The following is a 12710-nucleotide window of genomic DNA, read 5'->3' as shown; positions in this document are numbered from 1 at the left end:
CACGACCGCGTACGAACGAACGAACGAACGAACGAGTTCCTCTCCTTCCCCTTTTTCGAAACGATCCAAAGATTGATCGCGGCGATCTAACGAGCTGCCGTAGTAGAATCGCGAAGCGGCAGGATAATCCCCATAGACGATTCCATCCACCTGAACGCGAAGATTTATGCGTCTAATATGAGCGGTATTAATTCATAAAACCGTAGGGTATTACCATCTACGAAACTACGCGATTCATAAATCCCGAGATTTATGCTCCGCGACACGCTAAGCGCCCGGGAGATGGAAACGCTCGCTGGCGGTGCACGCGAGTTAAATTAACCTTGAAGCGATTCAATTGCACGAATAAAATTGCGAATATCTTTGCAACTCGCTTTTGACCCGTTGGCTGTTATCGAGTGTTCGACGTCCGGCGTTGATCCGGGGTTCGGTTAAAAGTCGCGAAAACGAGGCTCGTGTCGCGACCGTTGGACACGTTCGATGAAAATTTTACCGCAATGCCGCTGGTCGTCGGTCGCGTTGCTCTCCCTAACGGACGACTGTGTATTCGGGGAAAAAAATTTGCAATTCCACTGTGACATCAGTGGCGAGGATCTCTCAGCCGAGGAGGAGACGGAGGTCGTTGCATAGAGTAGGAGGTGGCGGAGAAAGAGAAGGAGGAGGTGGAGGAGGCGCACGGGTTCGCTTTTGCCTGAGCGTACCCGTTCGTTCACCCTAGCGGGGGCACCAACCTGGCTTTACTTCAGTTACACGCCGAGAGAGCCGGCGCTGTATATAGGTATATAATACATTCTCGCGTGTACTTACACCTAGTATAGGTGGGTATACGGAGTGTACAGAGAGTGTCCCGGTCGAGCATGATGCGGTTCCACGGCCCTTTACGAGCGAGGCGGGGTACCGACTTGCCCCGTTCTCCAAAGAGAAAGATCGAGACACCGGGAGAGAAAGGGACAGGGGCCAAGCCCTTGTGTGTTCGATCGCTTTCGACGAGCCACGGATCGTTCTTTGAAGGAAATTTTATACCCCGATACCGACCTTACGATAGCGACGCGGCGACGGACAAAATTTCCTGCTCGAAAGCTCGTTAAAAGCTCGACTTTGCGATTCGATCGCGAATGAGCGAGCGAACGAGCGAACGAACGAACGAGCAAGCGTTTCGATCACCTAACGGCAAACTGCGACATTTACCGAGCGCGATACGCTTTTTCTTGCGCGTAATTTTTCGGTGACGCGGGATTTCCGTCGTTCGGCTCGTTCGTCGAATCGAACGTCGGCAGGGTCCTTGACCGAACACGCGGTGATTCGGAAACGCTGACTATTCATAATAACGTACTCGCAAGGGGAATGCTCGACCAGCTGAATTCGTCGCATTTTATGATACGACAGTGTTCAAGATTCGTATAACCGTATCTTTTTACGTATTAAAATTACCCTCGTTCTTCTTTATTCATCTTTCTTTATAGACTTAATTCTCTATCGTTGTATAAATAAATTAATAAACTCCGATAGACTCTATTATTCATTGTTAACAGGTAAACGTGTATCGTATAATGTTTGAATTACGAAAAATAATAACGTACAAAAGGTTGGAGGTGAACAGGAACCGCAGGACCCGGATTAAGAGTAACGACCCGTGTGAGTGCTGACCATTCTGATGGATACTGGATCCGTCATAGTGTCCGTCGGACTGGATGTCTGTTGTTGATGCGAATAGCTCACCTCCATATCGATTTCGTCCAATTCTTCTTCTTCTTCTTCATGGGTATCCGATTCCTCCTCCTCTTCTCCTTCGCCTTCTTCCTCTTCCTCCTCTTCCTCTTCTTCTACCGAACCCCTGAACTATAATATAATTACGGTTGTGTAATAAATATTTTATCTTCTACGAATGTGGATACAATAATATAGAAAACTGATTTATCGTGTCTCTTATCGTTTACATGGAGAATATTTTTTAATCGCTCGTTTGTTGACTGACCCGACGGTCGGTAATAATGTTACACAAAATTAACGACCACCACACATGGTAAAAGATTCGATATATTTTAAAAAATATTAATTCCGTTTCTATCGGCGTTCCTTTTGTCAAATTTGCGATAAACTATAAGAACCGAACTCCAAAAGTTGATAAATATATAGCCGAATATAATACATGTAAAGAAAAGAAAAGTGAGGTTAACTCACGTCACTGACAGTTTTGCCAATCGGGATGTGATCGTATCTTTGCACTCGAACTTGTTCTCTCTAAAAGAATAATCATCGAAATACGTCCATTTATACATGTTCAATTGTTTAGTACTTATAATTAGAGCACATAAACTTATATTCATATTCCTAACCCATGTTTGATGTTTACTTTCAAGCATAGTTACTTGGCTTTCATCGTCGAATGGCATGTCAGCGTTAAACCAGAGAGGATCTGTAGCTCTGGGTTGTAAATTCGGCCACAATGGCATAATCGCCATAATAAAGTACAATATTATACGCGATATTTAACAAAAACTCAACGGGTCGATGGAACACCTGCCAAATTATGAAAAATACACAACCTTAGATGCATGCGCGGAAACTATGCGCGCATATCTCATCGAAGCTATGCACCTGTATTTTGGCGCTTATCGTTCTCAATTTAAATGGCGTTACGTGTTTAAAGCAACGATACGTATATCGTGTATCGCGCTGCAATCGTAAACAATTTAATGATTTCGGAACATAAGTTTTTTATTAAAGTTTCCAACATTTTTATAGTTCTATTAATCGTATCGTGGCCTTTGCATCGAAATATAGTAGAACGATTCACTGGCATTTTAAATACAGTGAACACATGACGCATACCTATCGAGCCATCTATCGTTGCAGCATGCTACTACTCTCGTGTCACGTGTTTACCCGCGGAAAACCATTCAGCCGAGTCTTCATCGTGTTAAATCCACGGTGATGGAGGAAACCGAGAAAGTTGTGTGCAGTTTATTAATGGATCTCTGAGGGGTTACTCGATCGTTCGTGCAGAGAAATCTATGAAAGTGTTCGTCTGACTTATCAAGACCGCGTTCGAACATTTTCGTAACATAACGAGTATTTGGTGTGTGACATAACCTCTAGTTTTAAACAGAGGTGAGTAAGAGAGATAATTACCTTATAAGCATCAAATTGGAACAGTCTGACATGTACTTATCGTAAAACGACAGAATCGTTCTTGAGATTAGATTTAAAACTTTTCATTTGAGCGTACTGTTATTTTTTTTATTCGTGTTGTATAAATTAAACGTAAAATAAACGATCGACCTACATTGACAGCTACATTCGTGTTACTAGAATGCAGTAAGAAAGTGCTATGTAACAAAACTTTCACGTACTTTAATGTGAATGTAATCTCGACGCTTTTTAAAGAATGTCGGTAATGCATTGATACATTTTCACTCATCTTCGCAATGTAGCGGCACCTTATTTTCGGAAAATAAAAGTTTTTCGATTTCTTTCTTTTAAAAATGTACGTAAACGACATATGTTACAGGTACGGAGATAGTTCAAACTGATAATAAGTGAATGTACATATTGTGAGATTCGCCTCTCTCCGTGAGAATGTGTTCGAACGTAGCCTCGTGCGACGTACTCTTCGATTAAATTATAATCCGACTGTAAACATTTCTTTTCATCAAACGACACGTAATGTAAATTTTGATATTTATGGCTAACACTGTACGTTCGCAATTCTCATATGAAAATCTCGGCATCAATGTATCGCGCGCTAATGTATCGTGATTAACTGTCATTGATTCATTTGAAACGAATCGCTCACTCCCGGTCATTCAGTTTTACATTACCAAACTATACTGCAATATTGATGCATTAAATCGATGTCCACAGGATGTTTGAAGCAACAAGATGTTCCCGTAATCGATGCAATAAAAGCATTCATAATGTAATCGAAATCTCTTTTGTTCTGCGCTTTTAACGAGTTGATGCATTCTTCCAGTTTGCCGGAATTAATCAATAATCGAAACATCCTCTTCGTGGAGAATTATAATGCGTATTTCATCGCGTGGAATCTTGGTATTCCAATATAAGGATTCCTGCGAAGCAGCGAATTATTGACAATGCATTGCCTTAGGGGACTTCTCCGGCAATTTTTCTTATTCGATCCATCGACTATTGTTTTCTTAATGAAAATACTCTAACAACGTTTCTATTTCTGCTATTCGGATCTTTAATCTTACAAATTGATTAACTTCAATTTTAAACTTCCTGCATTAACATTCAGGAATAGACTTCCTGTTGTACAGCGACATCGCCGCTCATCTCTATCGTTAATTTAATCGCGCGTGGTTTATGCGACGAAATTGTCAACCGCGAATAATGGCGATGCGGTGCCTTATCGCAAAGATCCTCAGTTGTTTTCAACTCTTCGCTTAATTAATCTCGCTTTTATGTTTTTCTGTTCAGATGTTTGAACTCTGTTGCGTCATTGCAAAAACAATTCGAATTTTTAAATTTTCGCGTTCGATTTGATCGATACCATTGTCATATATGGCGGAAAATTTATTGCGTTTTTTTTCTTGTTACCAATCGAGCTATCGACAACAGTGTTTGCACAGCACGTTCAAGGTTGTGAAGGTATGAGACATAATTAACCGATACATACTAAATACACCTATTAAGTACACAGAAAATGATATTTTCATTATATTTTACAATGTCATTTATTATAAAAACGTTACATACTAAGCACATGTTTCCGACACTAATGTTAAATGTATACATTTGTAAATATTTCATTTCATTCAACGAGATTATCATTCAACATGTTAGATACATCGATAAAGTTGACGTAATCGATTGATAGGGCAGTAAGATGGTCGCAACATGAACTGATAAGAGAAAATCCCTATCGAATAATTAGTATTTCAGTACAATACTTTTACTTTTCTTTCTTTTTAATATATAACTGGTATTTTTGTTTCAATGATGAACGAGAACGTAAATATGACCATGCAAATATTTCGAAATAAAATATAATTTAAAATTTGTTATCTCGAACGTATTTCTTTCTTATGATATCTATTGGTAAAAGGAAAATGAAATTATAGTCGTACGAAATCGCGAAGACTACTTTTGTCAACAATTTAAATAAAATATTTATTTTGCGAAGAAACGCGAGCAATAATACTCCTGTACAACAGATCGTGGCATTCTTTTGCGAACTACTTATCACTTTCCATGCGAAACGTATCGTGTTTTGTATCAACGGGGCGTATAATTTTCTCAAAGCGTCGTGTTTCAGCCGTGAAGTTTTTATCAACTCCTTTCTCGTTTATCGACTTCAACACGTATATGGCCATCAAGTTCGCAGTTATTTATTTAGCGGAAAATGTTTTTAAAGTAAGTAGCCGGAACATTTGTCACTCGTACACCTGTAGTGACAAAACCGTCATAATTTTTTAATACATTTATACTTTTATGCATAAATATTCACCGTTAAACGCAAACTGATTATTTCAAGGTTGCTTTCTTCCAATATAATTGCTACGTAGAGTATGTGGCCGCTCTATATAGAGCACGGGTACAAGCGTTATAATTTCTCGAACAAACCCATATATTTTACCGTGAATTTTTTCAGTAAAATTTTTGGTATTACTGTTGTGTTTGCACGGAATACAAAGTACCAAAAAAGAATGTCATTACCCATAGTAGTAAACCAAGAAAGTAATTTAAAACATATATATCATCATAATCAAACATCAAATAACGCACAGATACATTCGAACGATCTCCGAATGATATTACCATACGTCACGGTTCCTCGCATTGGAGGATAAGCGTTCCAATCGCTGCTGTACATTCCGTGAACATAGTGTCTAGACTGTAGAAAAGAATGTTAGTCGCGCTGTGTCAGACCACTGAATTTATCCGCGAAGAAATCCGTTTAGAAAGTACGTCGACTCGCGTTTTTTACCCGATCTCTTTGTTCTCCTCTTGGGTTGCCCGACTGCCAGTCATGAACTCGTTTCTTCTGTTACTTCTGATCCAAACTTGTTCACAGCTAGTCTGGCAGACTGCCGAAGAAGAACGAATGACTTTACAAAAACCACGGTGTTAATTAAGATTGAAAAATCATCGTACGTATAAAGAGTTTACGGTTCATATCAAAAGTTAATCTAGCAATGGTTTTCCAAGGATTTCGTGAAATTTCTTTTAATCAAATTTGTATTACGTAATAGCGCTCCAATTTAGCACGATGTAATTGGGATAGTTCGCAGTGAAATTGAATAGTTTCATAGAAACGTACACACCCGATCAAAATCACGATATCTTATTATTGCGAACTTATATTTCAATCATCATAGATATCAGATTTACAATTCTATGTAATACCGATTGCGTCTTGCATCGCGGTTAAACGCTCTTTTCTTAACCGTGGCAAGCATTCGAACAACAGGTGTCCGTTGTACGTAGAATTCCATGCCGCCGTCGATGCAATTTATGGCGTTACAGAAAAACTTCGTCCCCCGTTAGAAATTTGACACGGTATTCTTCATCGTGTTCATGGCATGATTGGTTCCCTGCTCTTCACACTTAGCTTAGCAGCTAGGTCCTAGCTTATTACCGCTGCCAATATAGATTCGATAGGCATTTGTGGTAGTAGTATCGTATATAAATGATACACGATAGAATTTGAGAGGCCGACTAGCTTCTGCCCTCGATAACAGTTCGGTATTGATTCGACCTCTGAACAAACAATGTCATCTTCGTGAATTAACGCTAGAAAAAATAGTGATATTCTATCGTGGTAATAGCTTTCTTCGCAACGGGGAAAAACACGACGATAAGTTCTCAATGACTCAAATTACTACCGCTTAAATTTAAAGTATTCGTAAAACGAAATTACCGGTGATGGTTAAAACGCATAAAAGAATGGTATCCTTAACGATTGAAGAAATTTCGAACATTGTTTTGAAAAAAACGAATGTTCTTTCTTTGTAGATGTCTCATGATCATATGGCCCATATGATGAATGCATCGGGAGGCCATACGGCCCATGGTGCTCCCATGTCACATGCAGGCATGGATCATTCAAACATGCACGAAGGAATGTTGCACCAGTCTATGGATCATGCTAGTATGAATCATGGGAGTATGGATCATATGGTTCATACTGACACTGACAGCGCGAGCGCATGTGCCAACATGGGGACACATGGTATGTTGGTACGTATCATTCACAGATGAAGATATGTAATAATATTATTAAATAATCATCGCACTTGCAGATGACATTCCACGGAGGATACTGTGAAAATGTATTATTTGAGTCCTGGAAAATTTCGTCCGTCGGTGGCCTCATTGGATCAATGATTGGTATCATGATCATGGCCGCACTTTACGAGGGTTTGAAATACTATCGGGAATACCTATTTTGGAAAACGTACAATGCTCTTCAATACAGAAGCGTCACGATGCCTCCAGAAAAAAACGTTGTAGCCGAGGATAATCGAGTCGTACAGTAAGTTTCACTTTTTCATGCATACAATTAATTGTAGTTCCGAAAACTTTACTTCACGACATAAAGTTTGCTACTTATTGTCAAATTTAATTTTGTTTAGTATGGTTAGAGAAGTAATTCACCAACAGCCGTAAGTAACCAAGAATAATGAACAATAATGAATCCATTGGTTTTTTTGTGATTTTTTTTTGTAAACAATGCTTGTTTCTGAAAATGCACTTTTCAAACTTCCACTTTTTTTTATATCAATGGGATTCTTGTTCCAGCAAAATTATTTTATTTATAAAAATTTATTTTGTTTTAATCCACTGTTAAAATTAAAATTTATTTATTTATAATTCTCTTATGTTCTTTTGCATGTAGTAGTAATTTCTTTTAATTTTTGGGGTATTATATAAATTTCATTCTTTTTTCCTACATGCATATTTTACAAGCTTAATATTTCTTGGCAACTTTTCTTTTTTATTTGTATACTATTGCACGGCATGAAAATTTAGTATTATTGTATATACTTATTGTATATTGCATCTTTCAATGGATCAAAATTTGATCAGACATTAATCTGTTCTATATACATTTGTGCAGGCCCACAATGTTGTCATGGATGCATACATTTCAAACATTCTTACACATTGTGCAAATCGTGCTGTCATATTTCCTCATGCTGATCTTTATGACGTACAATGTGTGGTTGGGATTTGCTGTAGTGTTTGGTGCAGCAATTGGTTACTTCTTATTTGGGTGGAAAAAATCTGTTATTGTAGATGTCACAGAACATTGTCATTAGCCGTTTATGTATTTACACTGTTTTCATGATGAAAATGTACATACATGTACATTGCCGCAAAGTTCATACTAATCAGAGAAACTCTGAAATAATTAATTGTATGCAGTAGACATGTGCAGGACACAATTTTCCTAAATTCATGATATCTACAGCATAATATAGAGGAAATGGTTTTAATTTAAGTTTATTCCTATGCATAGTTATTTTATGCATACACAATCCTACTTTCAGTTATTTGTTAAAAGAAAATAGCATGGTTTAATTATTATTGAATAATAAATATCTATAAAATGCAAATTTGTATACAAAAATACTGGAAGATTGATCTTTGATATGGACGAGTATAGAATATTTAATTTATAAATATTGATAAGAAATTTAAATGAGAAAAGTAAGATGCGCACACACTTTTCTCCAAACTTTTACACATTTACTCTTGGTTTTTTATTGTAACATACTTTACACACATTTATTGCTCAATCGACTTTAATGTTTGAAAAAAAGTGCGCAGTTGTATTTCAAATATGGCATACATCGTGATGTACTGTTACAATATAACGTTGCTGATAATTGTATTATTAAAAAATAATCTAGAAACCGATATTATTTGTAAAATATAAGATAATATAAATACCAATTCACTTGTGTAGTTTAAAATCTAATTGAGATATCAAAGATATGTTACTAATATATTTCACCAATTTTAAACAAGCACAGAATACCTTTATTTTTTTCTTCGAAAATCGATTTTCAGCATTATAAAATTCATAAGGTGTGGATACGCATTAATATTTAAGACATACTATAAAAATGTTGGCTGCCATTTTTATAAATATTAAATAATACTAAATAAATAAAGTACACTACAATAAATTCAATATATACTGTACAAAAGTAATGTTTATAAAGTTATTAATGAAACTCATGTAGGACTAATAATACAAAACATATTATTTAGTTAATGCATAACTGATCCTACATGTAGCACTTGGTGAGACATTTTCACCTCGATATGATTAAATTTTATATGCAATTTATATCTGAAGCAACGCATTATTCAATATGATGCTAGAAATATATGTAGCTATACAAAAAGCACCAACATGCGTGTCACATATATACTTAATGTGAACCTTGATCATTGGAAAGAACCTTTAAATTACAATGATGTTACATTCTCCTTATGCTTAGTATGCAAAGCATTACTAAAGTGTTGAGTAGCTTTTAGGTAAGTTACATTGCTTTAGAAATGCGTAACATACGTACAGGATTGTACAAAAAGCTTTATTTATTATGTTTATAACATTATTAATTTTGTAAGAAAATCTTTAAACATTGACTGCAGAGCATTCCAAGAGCAGCAGAGTATTTTGTATTTTGTCGTGTGTGTATGTGTGTGTGTGTGTGTGTGTGTATTATATAATATATATATATATATAAATATATATATATTTATATATATAATTCAAAATCATACATCTATATATAAATATGATAATTAATGGATTTTTTGATAAATATATACTACACCACTGCCCTTAGTTTGTGCTGCAAGGATAAGGCAAATTTAGATTACAAAGGTAAATTACAATTTATACTAATTCTTATTTATAAAGCAATTGATGATAATGATTATTATTATTTTTATTATTATTATTATTATTATTTTATCACAAGCCAATGGTGTACAAAACACTTAAAATACTGTCTGTAGCTCACAAGTTGCACAAAGCGTGATACGAGTAGGACGTTCAATTTGACCTTACACTTTACAGTTGTATTCTGGAAAGATCAACCGTAAAATATTATCTTTTCGCGCGATTTTGTAATTTTAATTTTAAAAATTTGGAAAAAGTAAAAAAACTCAAATCGATAAAAATACGCGACTCTAATTTGTCGAAGTATCGTGTCGACGTTATATTTATTAGCAAAATAAAAAATATTTATTGCTATTAAAAACAAAACAATAGATGAAAATATATTAATGTACCAACAGAAAACTGGTTGCAGCATTAAAATTCACCTTATTGTGAAGAAAGTATTGTAGACAGGCAAGATATCTCTTCAAATTATTTTGTTAGACCTAGAAGAAGAAGCATGTTACATGCAAAATTGTCACTACAGTGGTAGTGTTAAGCGTTACTATCTTTGTATAAAATTAATATGTACTCATGTATGTAAAAGCTTTAGATTGTAGTAATTGCGTTGTCAATGTTTATGAATTCATTTTGAAAGTTTAGATGAATTGTTCAGAAAAAAAAGAATATAGTGTAGGTCAAATAAAAAAAGAATAAAATTCTTATACTTATATAATATAATGTCCTTATATGTCCTAAATACAATATTCATCACTTGTAAGAGTCGGTTCAGTTTGCAACATAGTGTACTCTTTTCAAGTGTAAACAAATTTGATGGGTCCATTCCAAGTATGCCAGTTTGCATCTCAAGGATTATTTGTTGTGTTTATCTCCTTACCACTTGTTTTATTACCTTATTGTAATCATGGATCTTGAGAAATAAGTTTCATGCATTATGTTATGAAAACATAAAAAATATTTAATATCTTATATCTGTAACCTACTCAGCACCAGACACTGGCATACAACAACTCGAACGATGAGGAGATTGTTGTTTAGAAAGATCGACTGTATCTTCTAATAATGGACGCTCTAATCTAGCTTCAAGTTGTGCCCAAGCAGCAACAGCTGCACCAAATGCTGCTTCAACATTGGTTGCATCTTTTGCAGATGTTTCCACTAATGGCGGATCTCCATTTGATGCACACCAAGCTTGAGCTTCTTCTGTAGAAACTTCTTTCTCAGGTTCTGGAATATCTACCTGCAACAATTACTTTTATGAGTATTATAGTGTATTAGTATGTTTGAGTTTAACCCTTTTTCTGCTTACTTTATTTCCAACAACTATAAATGGAAATGTGGATCCTTCTTGAACATCAGCATAATAAAGAAATTCCGATCTCCAAAGTGCTAAATTTTCAAAGCTTGTTCTATCATCAACTGCATAAGTCAAAAGACAAATATCAGATCCTCTATAAAATGGAGTTCTAAGTGTCTTGAATCTTTCTTGTCCGGCTGTGTCCCATATTTGAAGTGTATATGCTTCTCCATTGATTTCGATGTCTTTATTTAAGAATTCCACTCCAATAGTATGAAAACTATGTTCGTTAAAATGATTGGACACAAATCTATTCATAAGACAAGACTTGCCAACTCCGCCATCACCCAGAATTGCTACTTTTAGAAGCGTCGATCTCTGAGAATTACGATTTTGTAAATTACCACCTCTTGGTGTACCTACTGTGGTTGAACTATTTCCTGACATCTTTTAATTTTGCACTTTTTAGAATAACGAGGAAATTGTACGTTCAAAAATGCGATATATATTTATGTTTTTCACATATCAGTATTCTTGATACCAAATAATTAAAAACTTCATTAAATGTCGATCGCGTTGGACGATGTCACTATAGGAGTCAGCTGATTCGAATTCTGAATACAATAATTCCCTTTTTTTATGTTACATACATTTCATGCGAACGATGTATTTCAATGAAAAATGCAGGAGCTTCGTATTTTTCATATATATCGAAGAGTCACATCGTTTAAAATATTTTAATATCATGATATTCGTTTCACAGCGAAGCATAACCTTGCCATTTTATGTCGCGTCTTTAATATCGATTTGAATAAGGTGCAAATAATTTCGACGAATGAGACTGTAGTTTACAATTTTGCGGAAGCTGTGTGCCACGCTTTTTTTAATTTTAATTGGCGCTAAGTCAGATACTTGGAAAAGATGGCCTTTGATACTGAGTCATAGCCATCACCGAGTAAAATTGCAATTTTCTCGATCAGATGTATGACGTGTGTTCACTCGAATGCATTTAGCGATTGTGAAAACAGTTATTATTTATCTATGATGGTAAGTAACACAAACAATCTTCCGATGTTTTCGAACGGCTAAAATCTATCACTGTCTTTAAACATTTTTGTTGCGCGCAAAGTATTTGACACTTTGCAGACGACGAAAGAAACGCCCATGTTGGATGTTGACGCACAAGACGAAACATGGCTACCTGAAATTATAAATAATATCAATTCTATATGCGCGAAATAATACAGCACCGCGTGTAACTAATAATAACAACGTGTGTAATACAGTATTGCTATAAGAGATGATAAATTTAAAATTATTCAAAATATGTGGGTGTACGGTTATTTAATCGTCATAAAGTGTAATTCATAAAAATACTCATATTATACAGTTCTACGCTTTTTGTAAATGTAATATTCTCGATCAGTCATAAATGTAAGGAATAATTATCGCTTTAGAAAAGGGAACTCTAAACTTTAGTCGATGTTATGATATCATTAATATATTTATATATACATATGTTACTAACAC

At 35.4% G+C, this 12710-nt stretch overlaps 3 protein-coding genes across 11 annotated transcripts; 1 reads left to right on the top strand and 2 right to left on the bottom strand.

Annotated features, from left to right (window-relative positions):
* Positions 1-1501: 1501 nt before the first annotated feature.
* LOC143143638 (uncharacterized) lies at positions 1502-2555 on the bottom strand. Of its 2 annotated transcripts, none has more exons than XM_076305119.1 (3): positions 2370-2555; positions 2182-2241; positions 1502-1839 (listed from the first exon to the last, which is right to left on the bottom strand). In XM_076305119.1, exons 1-3 carry the CDS (start codon positions 2460-2462, stop codon positions 1618-1620), a joined length of 375 nt encoding a protein of 124 aa, XP_076161234.1. In that variant the 5' UTR covers positions 2463-2555; the 3' UTR covers positions 1502-1617. The 2 variants fall into 2 exon arrangements, with proteins under 2 accessions (XP_076161234.1, XP_076161233.1); XM_076305118.1 differs by having other exon boundaries at positions 2337-2546.
* A 366-nt stretch (positions 2556-2921) lies between these two features.
* On the top strand, positions 2922-8886 carry Ctr1a (Copper transporter 1A). Of its 4 annotated transcripts, none has more exons than XM_076304503.1 (5): positions 2922-3111; positions 6979-7203; positions 7266-7498; positions 7599-7628; positions 8084-8886. In XM_076304503.1, the coding sequence occupies exons 2-5, from the start codon at positions 6979-6981 to the stop codon at positions 8283-8285; spliced, it is 690 nt and encodes a 229-aa protein (XP_076160618.1). In that variant the 5' UTR covers positions 2922-3111; the 3' UTR covers positions 8286-8886. The 4 variants fall into 4 exon arrangements, with proteins under 4 accessions (XP_076160618.1, XP_076160616.1, XP_076160617.1 ...); XM_076304501.1 differs by lacking the exon at positions 2922-3111 and adding an exon at positions 4427-4611; XM_076304504.1 differs by lacking the exon at positions 2922-3111 and adding an exon at positions 5871-6113.
* Positions 8887-9788: 902 nt separating this feature from the next.
* Rab9 (RAS oncogene family member Rab9) lies at positions 9789-12367 on the bottom strand. Of its 5 annotated transcripts, XR_012991126.1 has the most exons (5): positions 11193-12367; positions 10867-11123; positions 10591-10793; positions 10309-10368; positions 9796-10067 (listed from the first exon to the last, which is right to left on the bottom strand). XR_012991126.1 is itself a non-coding variant. In XM_076304553.1 (4 exons), exons 1-3 carry the CDS (start codon positions 11625-11627, stop codon positions 10350-10352), a joined length of 711 nt encoding a protein of 236 aa, XP_076160668.1. In that variant the 5' UTR covers positions 11628-12367; the 3' UTR covers positions 9798-10067; positions 10309-10349. The 5 variants fall into 5 exon arrangements, 3 of the variants coding, with proteins under 3 accessions (XP_076160667.1, XP_076160668.1, XP_076160666.1); XR_012991125.1 differs by having other exon boundaries at positions 9789-10368; XM_076304553.1 differs by lacking the exon at positions 10591-10793 and having other exon boundaries at positions 9798-10067.
* Between the last annotated feature and the right edge of the window lie 343 nt (positions 12368-12710).

Source organism: Ptiloglossa arizonensis, chromosome 2 (genome assembly GCF_051014685.1).
Source record: "Ptiloglossa arizonensis isolate GNS036 chromosome 2, iyPtiAriz1_principal, whole genome shotgun sequence".
NCBI classification, from domain to species: domain Eukaryota; kingdom Metazoa; phylum Arthropoda; class Insecta; order Hymenoptera; family Colletidae; genus Ptiloglossa; species Ptiloglossa arizonensis.
Note: the sequence above shows the minus strand (reverse complement) of the source record. Positions and strands in the feature narration are given on the sequence as shown.

What these genes read in the sequence shown, in the direction of transcription:
- LOC143143638 (XM_076305118.1), bottom strand. Translation starts at nt 2,462, where the DNA reads ATGGCGATTATGCCATTGTGGCCGAATTTACAACCCAGAGCTACAGAT. An exon ending in AAAGTAAACATCAAACATGG is followed by an intron (nt 2,242 to 2,336) that starts GTTAGGAATATG and finishes TTATTCTTTTAG; the next exon opens with AGAGAACAAGTTCGAGTGCA. An exon ending in TTGGCAAAACTGTCAGTGAC is followed by an intron (nt 1,840 to 2,181) that starts GTGAGTTAACCT and finishes ATTATATTATAG; the next exon opens with TTCAGGGGTTCGGTAGAAGA.
- Ctr1a (XM_076304501.1), top strand. Translation starts at nt 4,525, where the DNA reads ATGGCGGAAAATTTATTGCGTTTTTTTTCTTGTTACCAATCGAGCTAT. An exon ending in GCACGTTCAAGGTTGTGAAG is followed by an intron (nt 4,612 to 6,978) that starts GTATGAGACATA and finishes CTTTCTTTGTAG; the next exon opens with ATGTCTCATGATCATATGGC. An exon ending in GAAGTAATTCACCAACAGCC is followed by an intron (nt 7,629 to 8,083) that starts GTAAGTAACCAA and finishes ACATTTGTGCAG; the next exon opens with GCCCACAATGTTGTCATGGA.
- Rab9 (XM_076304551.1), bottom strand. Translation starts at nt 11,627, where the DNA reads ATGTCAGGAAATAGTTCAACCACAGTAGGTACACCAAGAGGTGGTAAT. An exon ending in TTATAGTTGTTGGAAATAAA is followed by an intron (nt 11,124 to 11,192) that starts GTAAGCAGAAAA and finishes TAATTGTTGCAG; the next exon opens with GTAGATATTCCAGAACCTGA. An exon ending in ATGCCAGTGTCTGGTGCTGA is followed by an intron (nt 10,794 to 10,866) that starts GTAGGTTACAGA and finishes TTATTTCTCAAG; the next exon opens with ATCCATGATTACAATAAGGT.